Here is a 22,649-nt window from a genome sequence, read left to right as displayed (position 1 = left end):
GAAGGAAGGAAGGAAGGAAGGAAGGAAGGAAGGAAGGAAGGAAGGAAGGAAGGAAGGAAGGAAGGAAGGAAGGAAACTCAGTCCTCTAATTCCAGCACTTTGGAAAGTAAAGACAGGCAGAGTGCTGAGCTCAGGAGTTTGAGATGAACATGGGCAATGTGGTGAAACCCTGTCTCTAATAAAACTATAAAATATTAGCTGGGAGTGGCAGTGTGCACCTGTAGGCCAAGATACTGAAGAAGAGGATCACCTGAGCACAGTGGGGCTTCTACTTCCCAGGCCCCACTTTGGAAACCTGAGGCTGAGGGTGAGCTCAGCACCAAGAATGGTTCTGAGAATCTCTGTTGACTGGGCATCCACGAGGCACAACAGACGACTGGTACCTTTCATCCAGGAGCTCTCCTTCACAGAGAATCTAAAGCACGTAGCTAGTTTCCCAATTCTTAACATGGTAAACCTGAGACTTGGTCAGACAGAGAAACCTGCCCATGTTCTGTCAGCACATGATTGGCAGACCCCTCAGGTGAGTGGCTCAGAGGAACGCCCAAGGTGTTCAACCACCTAAATGTTGAAAAGAACTGACTGAGAGACTTTCCCTTCCTGCCCATTTCAGGGGATCCAGCAGCACCCACAGGACCCCAGCAAGAATCCCACACTTGGGGGCTTTTCTACCACGTCCTGTCGCCTGTTCTTCTCAAGGTGCTCATCTGCTGCCCAACTCAGAGCAGCCTTCGAAGCCCATCTCAAGAAACGACCTGACCTATTCTCCAGTCCCACAATCCACACTGGGATTCCAAAGCTCATACAAGGCCGGTTCTCTAGAATATTCCTGAGCCTCTGTTTTCTCCCCCAGTCTGAGCTGATGGGGTCGACATCACTTTATGCATCCCAAGGACATCAGCCCATCTCGCCTGGACTTTGGAACATGGCCACAATGCAGAGATAACCTTACTCTGGAATCAGCAGTAATTAGGAAATTTTCTCCAATGTATATTGAGCTATTTTGGTGAATATGGCAAGGCACAAAACAGGGAACTCCACAACTGCTGGTCTGGACCTAAAGAGGCACCTGGGTCTTCTGGTTTGTGAGGCTGCCTGGCTTGCAGAGGGAGACTTGACTCCTCTGGTTCTCCCAAGGGTGCCAGGCTGATGGCAGAGCCGGGGATGTGTCCCGGTGCAGGAGCCATCCCTTCCCAGGCTCCCCTGGCTGTTGGGAGCAGGTCCCCCAAAATCTGGCCATAAACTATCTCCAAAACTGGCCATAAACAAAATCTCTGCAGCACTGTGACATGTTTATAATGGCCATAACACCCACACTGGAAGGTTGTGGGTTCACAGGAATGAGGGCAAGGAACACCTGGCCCGCCCAGGGTGGAAAACCACTTAAAGGCATTCCTAAGCCACAAACAATAGCATGAGCAATCTGTGCCTTAAGGACATGCTCCTGCTGCAGTTAACTAGCCCAACCTATTCCTTTATTTCAGCCCATCCTTTGTTTCCCATAAGGGGTACTTTTAGTTAATTTAATATCTATAGAAACAATGCTAATGACTGGCTTTCTGTTTATAAATAAGTAGGTAAATCTCTGTTTGGAGCTCTCAGCTCTGAAGGCTGTGAGACCCCTGATTTCCCACTTCACACATCTATATTTCTATGTATGTGTCTTTAATTCCTCTAGTGCCACTGGGTTAGGGTCTCCCCGACTGAGCTGATCTCAGCACCTGGCCCAGCCAGGTCTCAGCAACTGACAAGGCTGCACCTGGAATGCAGTGAGTCTGTTTCTGTCTGAGTCAGGTCTCTTCTTAGCTGAGGTCTCTCCCTCGGCATGTTTCTAACAGTCAAGCTCTCTGTTCTGGCCCTGCTGGGAGTGATGAAAACATGCTATGTCTGGAGGGTGGTGATTCTTCCACAAGTGAAAACACATGTTAAAACTCATCAAACTGTACTCTTGAAATGTGTATTTTTTGCTGTCAATAGATTATACCACAATATGACTTATTTTTTAAATCTAAATGAATCAATACACATCCATCCCAAAACCAACATCTTGTTCCTGAATAAGCATTGAAGAAAGATATATGAAGGATGGCGATTATGTAAATTTTATCAGCATCCAATGTAGTACCTTTTATTTAAAGACAAATATATGAAGAAGATCTTTAAAACATTCAAGGCAATAACATAATAAACTGAAGATAGTGTTATCTCTGTGCAGGAAGGAAGAGACAGGGCTTCAGCAATAGGGGAGGGTTACCCACAAGGAGTTGTCTGTATCTATAAAGTTACAATAGATTTAAAAATATCTCTAAAAAAAGAAAATGTTAATATTTTAAACGTGATAATGAGTGTGAGTGTCTCTACATTTTTGGTATTAGTCAGTATACTTTACTGTGGCTTTGTGTTTCTGTTTTTGTTTTGAAGACAAGCTCTCATTCCACTCTATTGCCCAGGCTGGACTGCAGGGGTGCAATCATGGTTCACTGCATGCTCAAACTCCCGGATTCAAGCCATCCTCTCGTCTCAGCCCCCTATGTAGCTGGGACTACAGGTGCACCATGCCAAGCCCGGGTTTTTTTTCTTTTTAATTTCTTGCCTTGTTGCCAGGCTGGTCTTGAAATCCTGGGCTCAAGCAGTCTTCCCGCCTCAGCCTCTAAAAGTGCTGAGATTACAGGAGTGAGCCACAACACCTGACCTCAGTGTTTTTGTGTTTTATTTACAGTGTAAACAAAAATTACAGTGACAATATGTGAGAGATTAGGACAGAGTGATAGGGAATATGGAGACCTCTTTACAGAAGTTTGCTATGAAGACAAAGATAAGAAATGATAGCTAGAGAATAATATGGAAGCAAATAAACATTCTCTTTCCTTTCCTTTTGTTTCTTTCTCTAACAAGAAGATCGTGGAGAGCCCATTTATAAATTGATGAAAATGATCTGAGAGAATGAAATTGATGATTCCAAAGAGATGGGATTGATGTGGAGAGACAACATTGAGAAGCTAAAGAGCAGCTTTGGTGTGTGCAGGGATGCTTATTACCTTATGGTTGGTAATTGCAACAAATCGGAAGAACATAGACATGGAAAAACTGGCAAAGGGTTAAGCTGTGGACCATCGATTGCATGGAATACTGTATGGAAGTCAATAAGAATAAGGATGAATCTCTAAGTCTACATGTAAGTGAATAAAAGCAAGATGATCATCAATACCACAGGAAGACACCATTTCCATAAGGGAAGATGGAATCCGATGTCTCTATGTGCCCGTAGAACTATGCAGGAAATCTTCCCAAAAAATCTGGACTGCTTTCTTTTTTTTTTTTTTTTTGAGACGGAGTCTCGCTCTGTCGCCCAGGCTGGAGTGCAGTGGCCGGATCTCAGCTCACTGCAAGCTCCGCCTCCCAGGTTTACGCCATTCTCCTGCCTCAGCCTCCTGAGTAGCTGGGACTACAGGCGCCCACCACCTCGCCCGGCTAGTTTTTCGTATTTTTTAGTAGAGACGGAGTTTCACCGTGTTAGCCAGGATGGTCTCGATCTCCTGACCTCGTGATCCACCCGTCTCGGCCTCCCAAAGTGCTGGGATTACAGGCTTGAGCCACCGTGCCCGGCCAAATCTGGACTGCTTTCTAAACTGAGCCCCCCAGATAGGAGCCTGGGATAAAAAGAAAAGTCAAGGGAGATGCTTGCTCTATCATCGGTGCTATTAGAAAGTTTACATTGAGAATGCTGTACTGTATTACTTGAGGAAAAGAAGTGTAAAATACAAATGAAGTCTGAGAAATAAAAATAGAACCCTAAGCCCCCTAGCCAACAGAGAGGTCTCCCTCTTGGCCAAGGGGACCCCAGAGAAACCTTAAATATGAGATGCTGGTCATGAGGGCAGGGGAGGTAAAAAAGACTTTCTCCATTGCTGATTTCAGCCGACCACCTGATGCTGCAGCCAGACTCCCCTCCCTTTTCTGGTCTAGCCACAACAACTAAGCAGCATTAATGCTGAAACAGAGGTCATACGACTCACAGAACAGACTATGTGTGTCAAAAAAATACCAAACTACAAGCAGGACCTTAGGCCCTGCTAGGCAAGAGTGAACTCCCGTGCCCCTTCATGGAAAGATTCAACTATTTCTGACTGCAACAGCATTTTCCTTTTTCTTCAGCAGCTCAACCAGCGTCAGCATCTAGATAAAGCAGATGGAAACAACTGCAGCTCACCAGCCACCAAATGCAGACCAGCTGAACCCTGCTCCACAAGCCAGGACAGCAGCTGTGATTAGACAGGGGATTCATTTCAGTAACTTTCTCCTGATGAGAGATCCCGAACCACAGACTAGTTCTGGCCAATTGACAGAGGTTGCCCACTGAGTGGAAAAGGGAAAGGGAATTCTCAACAGAATGTAGCTTTTTCCCCACAAGAGACAACTCTGCAGTTCTAATTTAAGATATGGCCAAGAAATGTATTTGAGGTTAAAATCTTTTGATTTCCTTTCTTATCTGTCATGTGATGCTATGCCAGAGTCAGGCTGGAAAACAAGCCACTTTATTTTAGTTAGTTACTTACTTAGTTAGTTAGTTAGTTTTGAGATGGAGTTTCACTGTTGTTGCCCAAGCTGCAGTTCAATGGCATGATCTTGGCTCACCACAAACTCCACCTCCCAGGTTCAAGCGATTCTTGTGCCTCAGCCTCCCGAGTAGCTGGGATTACAGGCATGTGCCACCATGCCTGGGTAATTTTGTATTTTTAGTAGAGATGGTATTTCTCCATGTTGGGCAGACTGGTCTCGAACTCACGACCTCAGGTGATCCACCCACCTCAGCCGCCCAAAGTGCTGGGATTACAGGCGTGAACCACTGTGCCTGGCCTCAAGCCACTTTGTATAGGGTTAAATAAATCCCCTCTGAGGGCACTTTGTGGTTTGTAGGAGGTGAGTCCCCAGGCCATTTAGATAGGAATTGGGGAACTTCATGTCCCAACTTCACCTTTGGATGTAGAGAACCTAATTATAATGCATTTAAATGTAAAGCCTCAACCACAGGGTGAACCTGGGACATATATAACAGGCATATTTGCTTACTCTACATGCGCGCATCCCCCACCCTGTGAATTTTCACAGGTGCTCCAATAACCTGGTGAATATGCCCACTTGGCCAGCACGTTCAGCATAGATTCCTGGGTGTCCTTCCCTCCCTCCAAGCACTTGCCTCAGGTCCTACCTTGAGGCCAATTTCCCAGCATACAGGTTGTAAACCTTTACAAGAAATTACGTTCCCTTTTTCTAAAGCTATAGACCGCATGATTTTTGGTGGACCTCATTGTTGTTAGAAGTGGGATTCAAAGGGGACCACCAACCTCTTCCTGATGCCTCCGGAACCAATGCATCCTGCACTGGCAAGAGCTCTGTGAGCTCTTCTCGGTGGCACCATGGGAACGCCTCAGGTAAGTCTTCCTGAATTCAGATGTCCAGCTCTAAGGTGGAAGATCTCAGAGACTTTAATTCTTCTCAGCTGGTTCTTTTCAAACAGTTTCTGGAGAGGACCTTCTCCATCAGTTGCAGGTTTAGGAACCTAAGGGGCCTTCCCTTCCCAGTTCCCTCCCAGTTCCTGTCCTGGCTCCCTAATTGGGACCTTGGAGGGAATCTCTTTGTTGGTCCTGGGTTTGAGGAGAGTCTTCCACTTCCCTCCATCTGGACCAGATAGAAGATTTCTCTGAGGACCCCTGCCTATCAAGGAGGCATTCAGGTCGGACTCCATGGCTCCATCAGGTTTGGTGAAGATGCTCGCCCTCTAGTGGCTCTCACAGGGACGCCTGTGGTAGGTAAGTGCAGGTAACAGGAACCTTAGTTCCAAGGGGACAGACTCAGGCCAGTGACAGTCAGTATTACCTGAGGGGAAATCTGTAAAAACAGGTGAAGTTCATCCATCTGATGACGGCACTGCCATGACACACAGGAAGGAACCACAGCATCAGGAGGGCGATTTCCTCCATATTCAACCTGTTTATGTTATTGGTGGCAGCACATGTTGACTTCCTGACATTTGCATTATAGTGGCTGTAAACTGATGATACAGATTTCTAAGAACTATGTGGTCCATAAGCATTCACAGCCACCTGCCAGGCTCTATGTTCTAATCTGGGACCACAGGATGACAGTGACATGGTCCCTACCCTGGAAGAAGCAATCTCTGTCTACCACATGAGGTTGTTAAGGAAAAAAATCGTTATCAAACACAACCCAAGTATTGGGTGAACCCACCCCCAATATTTCAACGAAGGTTCTATTTTCTGTAAGTGTTGACCAGCTGAGAAATAAAGAGAGACAGTACAAAGAGAGGAAGTTTGTAGCTGGGCTGCCGGGGTGACATCACATATTGGTAGGACCATCATGCCCTCCTGAGTCTCAGACCAGCAAGTTTTTATTAAGGGTTTCAAAAGGGGAGGGTGTGTAAGAACAGGGAGTAGGTACAAAGATCACATGCTTCAAAAGGCAAAAAGCAGCACTACTAGTAAGGGTTAGCAAAGATCACATGTTTCTGAGGGAACAGGACAAAGGGCAAAAGCAGGACTACTGTTAAGGGTCCAACAAAGATCACAAGGCAAAGAGCAAAAGCAGAACCACTGATAAGGGTCTATGTTCAGCGGTGCACATATTGTCTTGATAAACATCTTAAATAACAGAAAACAGGGTCGGAGAGCAAAGAACCAATCTGACCACAAATTTACCAGGGTAGAGTTTTTCCCCACCCTAGTAAGCCTGAGGGTACTGCAGGAGACCAGGGCATATCTCAGTCCTTATCTCAACCACATAAGACAGACTTTCCCAGAGCGGCTGCTTATAGACCTCCCCCCAGGAATGCATTCCTTTCCCAGGGTATTAATATTAATATTCCTTGCTAAGAAAATAATTTAACAATATCTTCCATACTTGCATGTCCATTTATAGGCTCTCTGCAAGAAGAAAAACATTGCTCTTTTTGCCTGACCCCACAGGCAGTCAGACCTGATGGTTGTCTTCCCTTGTTCCCAGAAAATTGCTATTATTCTGTTCTTTTTCAAGCTGCACTGATTTCATATTGTTCAAACACACGTGTTTTACAATCAGTTTGTACAGTTAACACAATTATCACTGAAGTGACGTACATCCTCAGCCTACAAAGATAACAGGATTAAGAGATTAAAGTAAAGACAGGCATAAGAAATTATAAAAGTATTATTTGGGAACTGATAAATGTCCATGAAATCTTTACAATTTGTGGTCCTCTACCTCAGCTCCAGGTGGTCCCTCCATTCGGGGTCCCTGACTTCCTGCAACACCTAAGCACATGGTCCAGCAGTCATGCTCCTTGGCATTTACCCAAATGAGAAAACCTAATACCTGGGTGATTTTAACCACTACATTCATAATGACCAAACTTAATATGGACCAACATGTTCTTCAGCAGATAAATGGATGAATAAACTGTGGCACATCCTGACAATGTAAATTATTAAGCCCTAAAAACATGGAGGAAACTTAAATGCACATAACTAAGTGAAAGAAGTTAACATGAAAAGGTCACATGATATTCTGGAAAAGCAAATCCATGGACGCAGTAAAAAGCCCAGGCTAGCCAGGAATCAGGATACAGTGGGATGGATAGAAAGAGAAGAGATGATTTTTTAAGGCACTGAAGCTACTCTGCGTGATGCTATAAGGGTGAATACATGTCATTATCAATTCATCAGAGCTCATAGAATATGCAAACCAACAGTGAGCCATTAATGTTAATTATGAACTTTGGGTGATAAGGATAGTTCATATGGTTCATGCATTGGAACAAATGGACCAGCTGGAGCAGGATGTTGATCCTTCAGGAGTCTGCACTAGCATGGGGTCATGGAGTGTGAGGGAAGGATCTACTTTCTGCTCAACTTCACTGTGACCTTATAACTTCTCTAAGAAAATAAATCATATTTCCCTAAAAACATTGCACCACTTCCTTCCAGTTCCAAAACTGTATAAATATAAATATTTTTAAATAGGAGCAATTCTTATTCATTGATCTTTAAAATCAGTTTGAAGGTGTCATTTTATTTGAGACTCAAAACCACATTAAACTTTTTTTTTTTAAATATACTTTAAGCTCTGGGATACATGCATAGAACATGCAGATTTGTTACACAGGTATACATATGCCATGGTGGTTTGCTGCACCTATCAAGACGTCATCTACATTAGGTATTTCTCATAATGCTACCCCTCCCCAACTCCCCAACTCCCCAACCCCCTCAACAGACCACAGTGTGTGGTGTTCCCCTCCCTGTGTCCATGTGTTCTCATTGTTCAACTTCCACTTATGAGTGAGAACATGCAGTGTTTGGTTTTCTGTTCCTGTGTTAGTTTGCTGAGAATGATGGTTTCTAGCTTCATCCACGTACCTGCAAAGGACATGAACTCATCCTTTCTTATGGCTGCATAGCATTCCATGGTGTATATGTGCCACATTTTCTTTATCTAGTCTATCACTGATGGGCTTTTGACTTGGTTCCAAGTCTTTGCTATTATTAACAATGCCACAATAAACATACGTGTGCATGTGTCTTTATAGTAGAATGATTTACAATCCTTTGGGTGTATAGCCAGTAATGGGATGGCTGGATCAAATGGTATTTCTGATTCAAGATCCTTGAGGAATCACCACACTGTCTTCCACAATGGTTGAACTAATTTACACTCCCACCAACTGTGTGAAAGCGTTCCTATTTCTCCACATCCTCTCCAGCATCTGTGGTTTCCTGAAAAATATGGAACGCTTCAAGAATTTGTATGTCATCCTTATGCAGGGACCATGCTAATCTTCTCTGTATCTTTCAATTTTAGTATATGTGCTGCTGAGGCGAGCACAAACATTTTAAAATATTGCACTACAAACTTTAAAATACTAAATTTCTGTTCTAAGTTAAAATCTCAATTTGTATCTTAAAATGTGTTACATATAAATCACAAATAAATATTTATTCTCTATAAACATTTACATAACAGCCGATTTTTGGAGATACCACTCGATATCATCCTTTTTGCATCAATAAATTACAGCAGATGGTCTCACCTACCAGCAGATGGCACATGAGTCTCAAGGGTTGGAAATTTTTCTCTCATGATCACTAGAGATGAACTCAGTCCTGCCCCGCCCATCCCACTCTCTGCTGTCTGCTGAGGCTCTGCTATTTGAGGGAATCAAGATTAAGTGGTGGTGGCTGAGTCCCATTGCTTGCCCTGGGATCCTACTGCCTCCCTGTTATCAGGAATAGATGGTGAGATTGAAAGATGAAGAATGCTGGGACTTCTGTCAGGAGGGAAAAAAAGAACAAGATGCATGTATTGAGCTCTTACTGTATGCCAGGCCCCATTCCAAGTCCTGAACATGCGCCATCTCATAGGGTCCTACAACAGTCTCATAGGATGGCAGGCATCATCATCTTTATCTCACAGGGAAACTGAGCCTCTTGGCTGTTTCATGCCCAACAGCATCAGTCCCTGAGTCCTCAGCAGGGTTCTACACTTAGGTGCGTGTTGTGTAGGGTCCTTCAGCACAGATGTGGTCACTAATTACCCGCAGGCACTTGATCGTTATCTATCCTCTGAGGATGTGCAGTTCCAAATACGATGCACTAGTCTTCCTTGACAGGGAGAAAGGGGGGGTGTTAAGAAAAGGTCTTTCGGCCGGGCGCGGTGGCTCAAGCCTGTAATCCCAGTACCTTGGGAGGCCGAGACGGGCGGATCACGAGGTCAGGAGATCGAGACCATCCTGGCTAATACGGTGAAACCCCGTCTCTAATAGAAAATACAAAAAACACTAGCCGGGCGACAAGGCGGGCGCCTGTAGTCCCAGCTACTTGGGAGGCTGAGACAGGAGAATGGCGTGAACCCAGGAGGCGGAGCTTGCAGTGAGCTGAGATCGGGCCACTGCACTCCAGCCTGGGCGGCAGAGCAAGACTCCGTCTCAAAAAATAAAAAAAAAAAAAAAGGAAAGAAAAGGTCTTTCATCGATGTTATAGGTATTATATGCCTACGTAATGTAAGCATTTTGCTAAAGGGGAATTTGGATGTCTTTACCGGCCACAGTCACTTTAATTCAGCAAGGGCCACTACCCACCGTGAGGACAGGCATGGGTTGGTGATGCCCTGAGGCTGCTGCTCACACAGTGTGGAGCTCCCCTTCCAGGGCAGGGGCCATGCCTTGGGCAGTGAAGTCCTTTCCCAGCACAGGTAACGGTCAGGAACCGAGGGTTCTGGATCCACCCACTTGGAGTGAACAGGGTCTCGGCATCTGGATGGAAGTGAGGGCCCCTGAAGGGGCTGCACTCCCGTGGCTGACACTCACTTTCCACTTAGAATGCTCCAGGCCCTGTGTGTGTCTCATGTGTATTAACCCACTAAGTAGTCACAGAGAATAGCAAGAAGGTAACAGATGTCCAGAGAGAAGTAAAGAAAAGGAGGGAGTTGATCCAAATGATCAAATTTCATTTTGATGGCTTGATTTCCAGGAAGTGAACCTCATGAGTCGCAGATAAATCAGTGCCTTATTTCTGCCATCAGTAACTGGACTTTTTAAGGTTTAAACTGTGAAGTCACGTTAAGCAATCATGGAGGACACCAGAGAGTTTCCACTCAGTATCCCTTTATTTATGACTGTTACTTTATAACCATCCATGCAAGGGTAACCTTCCCATGTGTCTCTCCTACTTGATCCTCACTCTAGCAATTCAGATTCCCATTTCTGATCCTCTGGGACACAGGTCTCTAAAGAGCCCATCTACTCCAAGTCAACTTTTCCCCCAGTCCCTCCCACCCCTCCTGCATTCCCTTTCCTTTCCCTTTCACACTGAGCAGGTATCTGAAACGATGGGTCTGTGCTCCCTTTAACATGCACTCATGGCCTAGGATTCAGTTCCCAAATGACCAGAAGAAAGTTTTAAATATATTCACCCTGATGGGCAGGCATTCAGCAGAGGCAGTGACTGGGCTTCAGGTCATAGGAGGCCCTGATGCCACAGCGAGGGCAGGGGACAGTGCTGAACGCAATAATCTTGGGCTGCCTTAAGTCCCTCAGTGTCTTCATCAGCTCAGCCCCAAGTTGAGCAAATCTCCCCCAGTAGAGAACACCCTGGGCATCATAACTCTCCAGAGGGGCAGGCACAGCTCCAGGCTCAGCTTGCTCAGCCCGACGGTGTGGCGCAGCAGGTTCTCCAGGGCGGCCGCGGAGATGAGGTTCCCACAGAAGCTCAAGGTGCTGGGCTGGAAGCAGCGGCTCAGGGCAGGCAGGATGGCACTGAGTTGGGAGTCCATGATCCCACAGTCCTCTAAGTTCAGGGTCTGCAGGATGGCCTCAACTTGCTCTAGCAGAACTGGCAATATGCAGGTGCAGATATGACAAAGAATAGCCATGACCTTCATATCACCTCCAGCTGGTGCAGAATAGAATCCTTTCTCTCCAAAATACCAGGTTACTCATCTTGTGTGGCAACAAAATATATGGTCTACTTCACAAGGAAAGAGACTCTTAAAAAAAAAAGGATTTTTATTATGAAAAGAGCAAAGCAGTGGGAATAGATGTGAGATTATTCAGGGAGGTAAAGGAAGACAAAAGTTTTGAAAGGAAAAATGAGGAGAACTATATAAATTGTTTTGACAGACTCATTCTTGGTCATAAGTATCAAAACCAAGAGCAATGTTAGAAAGATTCCTCCTGCACCTCCTCAGTAACCCCCAACATGTTTACCAAGTCTTGGTTCACTCCCAAGATCCCAGTAAAACACATAGCTAAACCCTAAGAAGCCTCCACCCTCACTTCCCTTTGTAATTTTGACATGAATTTATTACAGGATCATCAGGTTCCTGTGCGTGCAGCACAGAAGCATACCAACATTCTGAGACAGCAGGGTTTGTAGCAGAGAGTTTAATGATCACAGGGTGGCTAAATGAAAAGCTGGGAGGAGACCCTTAAATTCATCTCCCCAAGAAGTACTGAGAGTTTTCAGGGGATCGTGGACAGCAAGGGGCTGGAAAGTTGGTGCAGTTTGGTGGCAGTAAGAGGTATGAAGTCATCAGGATGTCGAAACTGCATTGTTTGGTGAGTTGGTGCCTTGCAGGGCCCTTCAGATGAGCTGGCATCAGTAGTTTCCCTGACATGCAGAACCTGAAAGAATATGTCAAATGAAAAAGAATGTCTTACAATGCTTAAATTGTTGTCTGCAGGGCAGTTAAGGGGAACTGTAATCTAAGAACTACATGATTTTGGGACAGTAGGCTGCCAGCAACCATGAGGAAGCAGATCGGAGAGCAAGCTGACCTCATGATGAGTGCTGAATGCCCTGTAAGCTTGGTTTATTTTTGTTTCTCCCCCTCCCTTCTTCACTGATTAAATCTATAAAGTTTAAAGGTAAGGTTTCAATTTCTTCCAGAGAAGCCTTAACCTAAGCCCTGAGACCACTCACGCCCTCAGTGACACCTCTCTTCCACCAGCATGAGTGAATATAAAACCCACACGACCATTCGATACATGGAGTTTTTTCTCCGACTTTGTAGGGATGACTCCTCTGTTTTTATAAAGCTATTTTAACTATAAAACATTTTTATAATTTTGATGTGGCCAAAGATTTCCCAACAACATGACTTTCAGATTTTATTTTTCTGTCTAATATTCGGAACAGATCAAACCCTTCCCTGCCTCAAACTCAGGACAATGCAGGTCATATACTAGTAAAATTCCATCAGTGTTTGTGGAGTTCAAGAATGAATGAATGAATGAATCCTTTTTTTTTCCCCCCGACAAAGTCTCCCTCTGTCACCCAGAATGGAGTGCAATGGTGCAATCTTGGCTCATTGCAACCGTTGCCTCCTGGGTTCAAGCAATTCTCCAGCCTCAGCCTCCTGAGTAGCTGGATTACAAATACATGCCATCATCCCCGGCTAATTTTTGGATTATTGTAGAGATGGGATTTCACTATGTTGGCCTGGCTGGTCTTGAACACCTGACCTCAGGTGATCTACCCAACTTGGCCTTCCAAAGTGCTAGAAATACAGGTGTGAGCCTCCTCGCCCAGCCTTTAATGGATGAATTCTTGACTTCCACCCTATCCCTAATACTGTCAATTTCTTGATTCATGAACTTAATATGGATATCTGATTCAATTCATTAATTTGGGGAGAGCCAAAAACCCAATCAGGATTAATTGGGTGGAGCTTCAGAAACGCAATCAGATATCACTTTTTGATTGGAAGCTAGCAGTGCATACGTGGTGGGGCGTGGGTGGCAGTTGTGATTAGAAAGGTCAATAAAAGCTTTTAAAGACCTACAGGAGAGACCCAAAATCTTCAAGCCTGGAGTTACTGCTCGGTTCTTCCTGATGTCTGAGCACCCGGCAAACGGAGTCCAGATCTGGTAAGTCACTCATTTCTGTAAGGACACTCCCGTCTGACCTACAGTCAGCTGTTGTTGGCTGGTGACAGTACAGCCAACGATGGCACAGAGCTCTATCTGTCTTTTTTTTTTTATATGAACAATTTGAAACTTTGAAATTTTTCCTCTAAATGTAGTTTTGTCTTTATTTCAAAAAATTGGATGGTGCTTAGGTTTACATCATTTCAAAATTCTTGATGGGAGTAGTGAGTCATGCCTGTAACCCCAACACTTTGGGAGGCCAAGGCAGGAGGATCATCTCCATCTGTTGCCAAGGCTGGAGTGCAGTGGCACGATCTCGACTCACTGCAACTTCTGCCTCCCAGCCTCAAGCAATTCTTCTGCCTCAGCCTCCCAGTAGCTGGTATTACATCCGTCTGCCACCATGACTCACTAGGTTTTGTATTTTTAGTAGAGGTAGGGTTTCACTATGCTGGCCAGGTTGCTTTTGAACTCCTAAACTCGGCCTCCCAAAGTGCTGGAATTACAGCCATGAGCCACAGTGCTCGGCCTCTACAATACATATATATATTTTTTTAATTAGCCAGGCATGGTAGCATGCATCTGTATTCCCAGCTATTTGGGTTGCTGACCTGGGAGTATCACTTGAGCCCAGAAGATAGAGGCTGCAGTGAGCCATACTCACACCACTGCTGTACTCCAGCCTGGGCAACAGAGTGACACATTGTCAAAAAAAAAAAAAAAAAATAAAAAAAAAAAAAAAAAACAATTCTTAACCAAAGAGGATCTTTGACCTTAATTTTAAACGAATCACATCCTCATTGCAACTCTTCCACCTGAATGGACACATGGGTGTGGGGGTGCATGCTTGTAATCCCAGCTATGTAGAAGGCTGAAGCATGAGAATGGCTTGAACCTGGGAGGCGGAGGTTACAGGAAACTGAGATGTCACCACAGCACTCCAGCCTGGGCAACAAAGTGAGATTCAGTTTCCCCCAACACCAAAAACAATTAAATTATACCACCCAGGTGATCATTGGATACATGAAGATTTCTATTGTGTTTTCTTAGGGACTGTCATGTCTGTCTTTGTAAAACTGTTTTAACTCTGAAATATTTTGATACATTTGATGTGGCCAAGGATCTCTCAACAAAGATACTTTCAAGTTTTTTTATTTCTGTCTAATGTCAGGAAGAGATTCAACCCTTCCCTGTCTCACACTCAGGACTAGGAAGGACACATATTAGTAAAACTCCATGTTTGTGGAGTGAATCAGTGAATTAGTCCTGGACTTTCACCTTATCCTTAATTCTTTCACTTTGATGGACGAATGTCTAATTCAATCAGTTAACTTGGAAGAAAGCCAAAATTCCAATCAGGATTAACTGGGTGGGGCTTAAGAAATCTAATCAAATGTAGTTCTCTCTCTCTCTCTTTTGAATCTAGCCTATTTCCCAGGCTGGAGTGCAGTGGTATAATCTCAGCTCACTGCAACCTCTGCCTCCTGGGTTCAAGCAATCTTCCTACCTCAGTCTCCCTGGCTGCTTCGACTATAGGCGCACACCACTGTGCCTGGCTAATTTTGGAATTTTAGTAGAGGTAGTGTTTTACCATGTTAGCCAGGCTGGTTCAAACTCCAGACCACAGATGATCCACCTTCCTCTGCCTTCCAAAGTGCTGGGATAACAGGCATGAGTCACCATGTCCAGCTGAAGTGGTTCAATTTTAATATGTGTAAGAGGTGTGTATTGGAAACATCTGTGTCTTGTGAATGATGCATAACACTGTCACATAGTTTTCAAAGTTTCCCACTGAAATTTCAATAATGAGATTGAGCAGAGGCTCTCGCTTGTAATCCCAGCACTTTGGGAGGCCAAGGTGGGTGGATTGTTTGAGTCTAGGAGTTCAAGACCAGCATGGAGAACATAGTGAAACCCACTGTCTTTACAAAAAGTCAACAAATAATAGATTAGCTGGGCACGAGATCTGAGCTTCAGAGATCCTCGGTAACATTTCCCGGTGCTATGAGTTCAGTGGAGCAGAGGCTAGTAATCATGGACTAGGAAAGTGATTTGCTTTCCAGGAAGCTGATTTGCTTTCTAGGAAACCAGGGCGGGTATTAAATGACCAGCAAGTAGGCAAGGCTAGGAGCAAAACTGCAGGTTTATTTTTTGGTCAGCCAGCTTTGTGGGGAGGGGTGAGGTCCGTTGGTCTCGAGCAGGGGAGGCCGGGGGAGTCACCGGGTGGAGCTCTCCCGCGAGGTTCCTAGGTCCGCACACCAGCAGGGGCCAAGGAAGTTCGCACCGCGCACCCGCCGGGAGCCGCTTTTATGTCCTGAGCCTGGGAGTGGGCGGGCAGTGGGCGGGACGTAGGCGGGTCCGGGCCGGGCAGTAGGCGTGGCTAGGCGGGTTCCGGTTTTTCTCCCTCGGAGGTCGGGTTGCGCCTGTGCAGTCGACCTGTGTCTTTCCCCGGCGCCGGAAAGCTGACGGTGAAGAACCCCGAACTGCGCCATCTTGCCTCCGTTCGTCCAAACAGAAAGGTCTTGCCTGATCTTTAGAGGTTGGGACACACTCTTCTTGGTACCAGAAGGGTAGAACTGTGTCTCTGTGGCCACTTACTGTAGAATGCAATTGGAGTAAACTGAGGGCTTTTTCACATATGCTGGGGAAATGACTTTGGCCCTAGAAGAAGTGGGGGTTGCAGGGGATTGGCCTGAGAAACTTGCCTTTTTGCTGGATTGTCCTCTAGAGCTTTTCCTTGTAGTTTTGTCAGAATGAGCCTCCAGTCCCCATCCAGACTCCTGGAGCTGGCGGGGCAGAGCCTGCTGAGGAACCAGTCCCTGACCATCTCCACCCTGGATGAGCTGCTCCGGGAGGTCTTCCCTCTCATGTTCACGGAGGCCTTCAGCATGAGACGCTGTGAGGCCCTGAAGCTGCTGGTGCAAGCCTGGCCCTTCCTCCACCTCCCTCTGGGATCCCTGATGAAGACACCTCATCTGGAGACCTTGCGAGCTGTGCTGAAGGGACTGGATACACTGCTGGCCCAGAAGGTTCGGCCCAGGTGAGGTGACAGGTGGCCTGGTGGGAAGGGCCCAGGCATCCAGGGAAGGGACAGCTGACTCAGGCGTGGCGGGGTTGGGGGGCTAGGGTGGCTCAGAGGCTTCTGATGGTGCCCATGAGAGGCCTTGGCCATGGCCCAGCTCCTCTGGGAAAGGACTGCTCACCACACAGGGTCCACCGAGGAAACAGGAACCTGCTTCTTCCCAGTGGAAGGTCAAGGTACTAGAAGTGGGTGCCAGGCAGAATCAAAGGGGGAACGGGATGGAGAAGAGACAGAAGTGGGAGCACTGGGGCCGGGCGTGGTGGCTCAGGCCTGTAATCCCAGCTCTTGGGAGGCCGAGACGGGTGGATGACGAGGTCAGGAGATTGAAACTATCCTGGCTAACACGGTGAAACCCCGTCTCTACTAAAAAAATACAAAAAACTAGCTGGGCGTGATGGCGGGCGCCTGTAGTCCCAGCTACTCGGGAGACTGAGGCAGGAGAATGGCGTAAACCCAGGAGGCGGAGCTTGCAGTGAGCTGAGATCCGGCCACTGCACTCCAGCCTGGGCAACAGAGCGAGACTCCATCTCAAAAAAAAAAAAAAAAAAAAAAGTGGGAGCACTGAGGACAGAAACAGCTGGCTGATGTCCTGGATGTGGAGTGAAAGCTCAGGTCAGGGGTGGGTCCTTGTTCATTGGTGGGTCCTTGAGCTTTTCCCCCATGTTACTCACAGGAGGTGGAAACTTCAAGTGCTGGATTTGCGGGATGTTGATGAGAATTTCTGGACCATATGGTCTGGAGCCCGGGCCCTGTCCTGCTCCCCAGAGGCCGTGAGTAAGAGGCAGACAGAGGAGGACTGTCCGAGGACGGGAGAGCGCCAGCCCTTGAAGGTGTTCATAGAGCTCTGCCTAAAGGACAGTGCGCTGGACGAATGCCTGAGCTACCTCTGTGGGTGGGTCCACTACAGAAGCGGTCTAGTGCACCTGTGTTGTAGTAAGGTGCAGAATTACTCAATGCCCACTTCAAGTTTCAGAAATCTATTGGAGAGGATAGACCCAGACAGTATCCAGAAGTTGGAAGTCAGGAGAAAGTGCTCTCTCAATCAAACAAGAAAGTTTGCCCCTTACCTGAGCCGGATGAACAATCTTCACAAACTCTTTTTAGCCTTCGGTTATGACAGTGAGTTACACGTGAGCGGCCAATGGCAGTTCATTCCTGACTTGGACTCTCCATTCCTCTGCCTGTCCTACCCCCAGATACTTTATATAAGAAAGGTCAGCAATATCAAAGAGCACCTGGAGCACCTGCTCAGGTAAGAAAGGATGGTGAGCTTTCTCTGCAGACCATACCACAGACTTTTGTTCTTTTTCACAGTAAATGCTAGTGGGCATCTACTCTGTGCCAGCCACTGGTGACGTCACAGGGAATGGGAGGCTAGAATGTCAATGCATTATGCTGTTCAGTGCTCTATATCCTGAAGTGGGTATCACAAGACCACTCAAATAAGGGCAGAGGGATGGCCTGGGGTTGATGCTACAGGGAGAGACATGTAGGGAGCTAGTTAGTTGGGGGTTCAGATCTAGTGAGGGTGCACTTGTGAATTCCTTGTTAGGAAGTGTGTATAAAGTGAATATGATGGAAACGTATTCTTCATACAGAGGAGGGTATGAAAGAAGGGAAAGTGCGGCTGGGCGCGGTGTCTCACGCCTGTAATCCCAGCACTTTGGAAGGCTGAGGCAGGCAGATCATGATGTCAGGGCTTCGAGACCAGCCTGGCCAACAAAGGGAATCCCCGTCACTACTAAAAATACAAAAAAATTAGCCGGGCATGGTGACGGGCACCTGTAATTCCAGCTACTTGGGAGGCTGAGGCAGGGAAGTGGGGGTTTCAGTGAGCTGAGATTGTCCCACTGCACTCCAGCCCAGGTTACAGTGTGAGACTCCATCTCAAAAAAAAAAGGGGGGGGGGGAAGTGCATCAAACCTGTGCATTTCACAGTAGAAACTCTGTCCTGTGAAGCTTAGTAAACACCAATGACCCTGTCTCTAATTCCCTGTCTGTAAAAGGTTGTTTGGAACCCCAGGGAAGGTAATTGATATGGGAAGTGCATGCTTCTGGGATGGAGGGTGAGGGAGCAGGTCTCAGATGGTATCAGTCACACAAGCAAGGGTGAAAGGACTGAGCCTAAAGTGGAGCTGCCCCTGGATGATCTGAGTCTTCATCAGGCAGCACCTCGCACGCGGACCATCATCTGATGATGGGAACAAACTTGTGTTTGGGTGAAACAGGCTTCCCCACTGCAGGTTACCACAACACCTGTGCTGTAGGAAGGTGCAGAATTGCTCAATGCCCACTTCAAGTTCACCATTGACATTATTTCCCACCCCCCTCCGCTAACTGGTACCGTTGCCCATAACTAACTTCTTGCTCTCCCCAGGTACCTCAAGAACCCCTTGGAGGCCTTTACATTCTGTCATGCTTACCTAGCTGATCGGGACATGGAGTGTCTGTCTCAGTATCCAAGCCTCAGTCAGCTAAAGGAGCTGCATCTGATTCATATCCTAATGTGGACCACCGATCTTGAGCCCCTTGGAGCTCTGCTAGAGAAAGTTGCTGCTACTCTCGAGATCCTCATCTTAGAGGACTGTCAGATCCAGGACCCCCAACTCAGGGTCCTCCTCCCTGCCCTGAGCCGCTGCTCCCAGCTCACCACCTTCTACTTTCGCGGAAATGAGACCTCCACGGATGCTCTGAAAGACCTGCTGCGTCACACAGGCGGGCTGAGCAAGTTAGGCCTGGAGCTGTATCCTGCACCTCTGGAGAGTCTTGACAACAGCGGTCATGTCAACTGGGAGATCCTCGCCCCAATTCGGGCTGAGCTGATGGGGACGCTCAGGGAAGTCAGGCAGCCCAAGAGGGTCTTCTTTGGTCCCGTCCCCTGCCCTTCCTGTGGCTCATGGCCATCTGAGAAAGTAGACTTCCATCTTTGCTCCTAGGGAAGGCCTGGTTAGTAGGGTGGATAAGCTTTCTTCCTTACACTTGGGAACTAAAATATTGTACATGGGTGCATTTTTTTTTTCTTTTTTTGGAGACAGAGTCTCGCTCTGTCCCTCAGGCTGAAGTGCAGTGGCATAATCTCAGCTCACTGCAAGCTCCACCTCCCGGGTTCTAGTGATTCTCCTGCCTCAACTTCCCTAGTAGCTGGTGTTACGGGTGTGTGCCTCCACACCCGGCTAATTTTTGTATTTTTTTAGTAGAGGCAGGGTTTCACAATGTTGGCAGAGGCTGGCCTCAAACTACTGACCTCAAGTGATCTGACTGCTTTGGCTTTCCACCGTGCCAGGATTACAGGTGTGGGCATCCAGGCCCAGTCATGCGTTTCTTTCTTTTTTTTTTTTTTTTTTTTTGAGATAGAGTCTCGCTCTGTTGCCCAGGTTGGAGTGCAGTGGGGCCGGATCTCAGCTCACTGCAAGCTCTACCTCCCAGGTTTACGCCATTCTCCTGCCTCAGCCTGCCGAGTAGCTGGGACTACAGGCGCCCGCCACCTCACCCGGCTAGTATTTTTTTTTTTTTTTTTTTTTTTGTATTTTTAGTAGAGACGGGGTTTCACAGTGTTAGCCAGGATGGTCTCGATCTCCTGACCTCGTGATTTGCCCGTCTCGGTCTCCCAAAGTGCTGGGATTACAGGCTTGAGCCACCGCGCCTGGCCCAGGCGTTTCTTAAAGGAAGCACAGAGCCGTGTGTCTCAGGCACATGCTCACTGTGAGTGGAAAAACAAAGGTGACTCAGCCGGGGGCAGGACTGGGTGAAAACGCTGACTTGGCATCAATGAGGCCTTCAGGGACCTGTTTCCTAGACTCAGAAACAGAACCTGAAGTTCTAGAGTGATGCAGGAGTTACCCCCGCAAGGATGGTTATTAAAAAATGTAAAAAATAAATGAAACCTGAATGGAAAATTTCTGGTGTCTTCCATGATTGATCTACCTACTTTAGACATTTATACATCAGAAGTCTCTACAAATCTTCCTCCTGGGTTCAAGCAATTCTCCTGCCTCAGCCTCTGAGTAGCTGGGACTACAGGGACCCGCCACCACGCCTGGCTAATGGTTGTGTTTTTAGTAGAAAGGGGATTTCACCATGTCGGCCAGGCTGGTCTCGAACTCCTGACATCAGGCAAACCACCCGCCTCAGCCTCCCAAAGTGCTCGGATTGTAGACATGAGCCACTGTACCTGGCCTGATATTCTGATAAAAGCATAAAATGTGTAATATTCAAATCATGATAACGGGGATATCCACCATCTCAAGAATTTATCATTTCTTTGTGTTAGTAACATTCCAATTCCATTGTTTTAATTCTGTAGAAATTTACTATGAACTATGGTCAACATCAGTTGCCCTATTGTGCTACTGAACCCTAGATCTTATGCCTATCTGTATTTTTGTTCCCATTAACCACCCTTTTCTTATTCTCTGTTTCCCAGTATCCTTCCTCGCTTCTGATAACCATCATTTTACTATTTTTAAGTTTCGTGTTTTCTAATTCCCAAATATGAGTGAGAACATGCCATGTCTGTCTTTCTGTATCTGGCTCACTTCACTTAACATCACACCCTCCAGTTCCATCCATGTTGTTGCAGATGACAGGATTTCATTCATGTTTATGGCTGAATGATATTCTATTGTGTATATTCACATTTTCTTGATCCATTCATCTGTTGATGGACATGTAGATTGATTCCACATTTTGGCTATTGTGGATAGTGCTGCAATAAATAGGGAAGTGCAGGCCTGGTGCAGTGGCTCACACCTGTAATCCCAGAACTTTGGGAGGCCGAGGCAGGTGGATTACTTGAGGTCAGGAGTTGGAGACCAGCCTGACCAACATGGTAGTGTAGATATTTCCTGAATATCTTTCTTTCTTTCTTTCTTTCTTTTTTTTTTTTTTTTTTTTTTTTTTTTTTTTTTTTTTGATATATATCCAGCAGTGGGTTTATGGTTCATATGGTAATCCTGTTTTTATTTTTTGGAGGAAACTCCATACTGTTTTCCATAGTAGCTGTACTGATTTGCACAACTACCAATGGTGTACCAGGGTTCTCATTTTTCCATATCCTCCCTAGCATCCATTATTTTCTGTTGGTTTTTTATTTTTATTTTTTCAGAGACAGGGTTTTGCAATGTTGCCCAGGTTGGTTTTGAACTTCTGGCCTCAAGTGATTCTTCCACCACAGCCTCTCAAAGTGCTGGGATTACAGGGGTGAGACATTGCACCCGATCTACCGAGTAAATTAGAATCCTCGCAGGAGGCTGTGACTCTGGGTTACCTGATTTGTATCAGTTGACACACATGTATTAGGACCTGGGAAAGCCTAAAATGAATGACTACATCATCTCCTAAGAGGCTACTTCTAGGGATGACCCAAAAGATGCAGCAATTCCCCCCTGCCTTCCCATGAAAGATTGACTGCTCCATTGTTACTTATTTATTTATTTATTTTTCTGAGACAGGATCTCCCTCTGTCACCTGGGCTGGAGTGTTGTGGTGTGATCATAGTTCACTGCAGCCTCAACCTCCTGGGCTCAAGCAATCCTCCCACCTCAGCCTCCTGAGTAGCTTAGACCACAGATGTACACCACCACAGCTGGCTAAATTTTTGGTATTTTTATAGAGATGGGGCCTCTCACTCTGTTGGCTAGGCTGGTCCCTAATTCTTGTCTCAAGTGATCCTCCCACGTCAGCCTCCAAAAGTGCTGGGATTAGTCTTGAGTCGCCATGCTCAGCCAAGTGGTTTATTATTGAATCATGTGAACAGAAGACAGATGTGTCAGTTTTTGATTCCAAGTCTAGAATGGTAATTTCCTTTGTAAAACATTCTGGTCTTATAATAATAGCTAGGGAGTATTTCCTGCTGGAACTTGAAGGACTCGGACAATTTTACTCATTAATGGACTTCAACCACAGCTTGGTGACCTGATTGGAAAACATAACATAAGAAGTTACCAGGCCGGGTGCAGTGGCTCACACCTGTAGTCCAGCACTTTGGTAGGCCAAGGTAGGTGGCTCATTTGAGGTCAGGAGTTCGAGACCAGCCTGACTAACATGGTGAAATCCCATCTCTACTAAAAATACAAAAAGTCAGGCACGGTGGCTCACACCTGTAATCCCAGCACTTTCGGAGGCCAAGTCGAGTAGATCATGAGGTCAGGA

The 22,649-nt window shown here is 46.3% G+C and overlaps 1 protein-coding gene and 1 non-coding gene across 2 annotated transcripts; one reads left to right on the top strand and one right to left on the bottom strand.

The window, feature by feature from the left end:
* Positions 1 to 8,771: 8,771 nt before the first annotated feature.
* LOC111526350 lies at positions 8,772 to 8,877 on the bottom strand. The gene has a single exon (XR_002726346.1). It is a non-coding gene; the product is annotated as a U6 spliceosomal RNA (small nuclear RNA).
* A 4,485-nt stretch (positions 8,878 to 13,362) lies between these two features.
* LOC113222616 (PRAME family member 17-like) lies at positions 13,363 to 19,454 on the top strand. Its single transcript, XM_026452277.1, has 4 exons — positions 13,363 to 13,417; positions 16,146 to 16,457; positions 17,173 to 17,751; positions 18,877 to 19,454. The coding sequence occupies exons 2-4, from the start codon at positions 16,171 to 16,173 to the stop codon at positions 19,433 to 19,435; spliced, it is 1,425 nt and encodes a 474-aa protein (XP_026308062.1). The 5' UTR covers positions 13,363 to 13,417; positions 16,146 to 16,170; the 3' UTR covers positions 19,436 to 19,454.
* Positions 19,455 to 22,649: the final 3,195 nt, after the last annotated feature.

This window comes from Piliocolobus tephrosceles, chromosome 1, assembly GCF_002776525.5.
Source record: "Piliocolobus tephrosceles isolate RC106 chromosome 1, ASM277652v3, whole genome shotgun sequence".
Lineage (NCBI taxonomy): Eukaryota > Metazoa > Chordata > Mammalia > Primates > Cercopithecidae > Piliocolobus > Piliocolobus tephrosceles.
The sequence above is the reverse complement of the archived record's forward strand: the minus strand, read 5'-3'. Positions and strand labels throughout refer to the sequence as shown.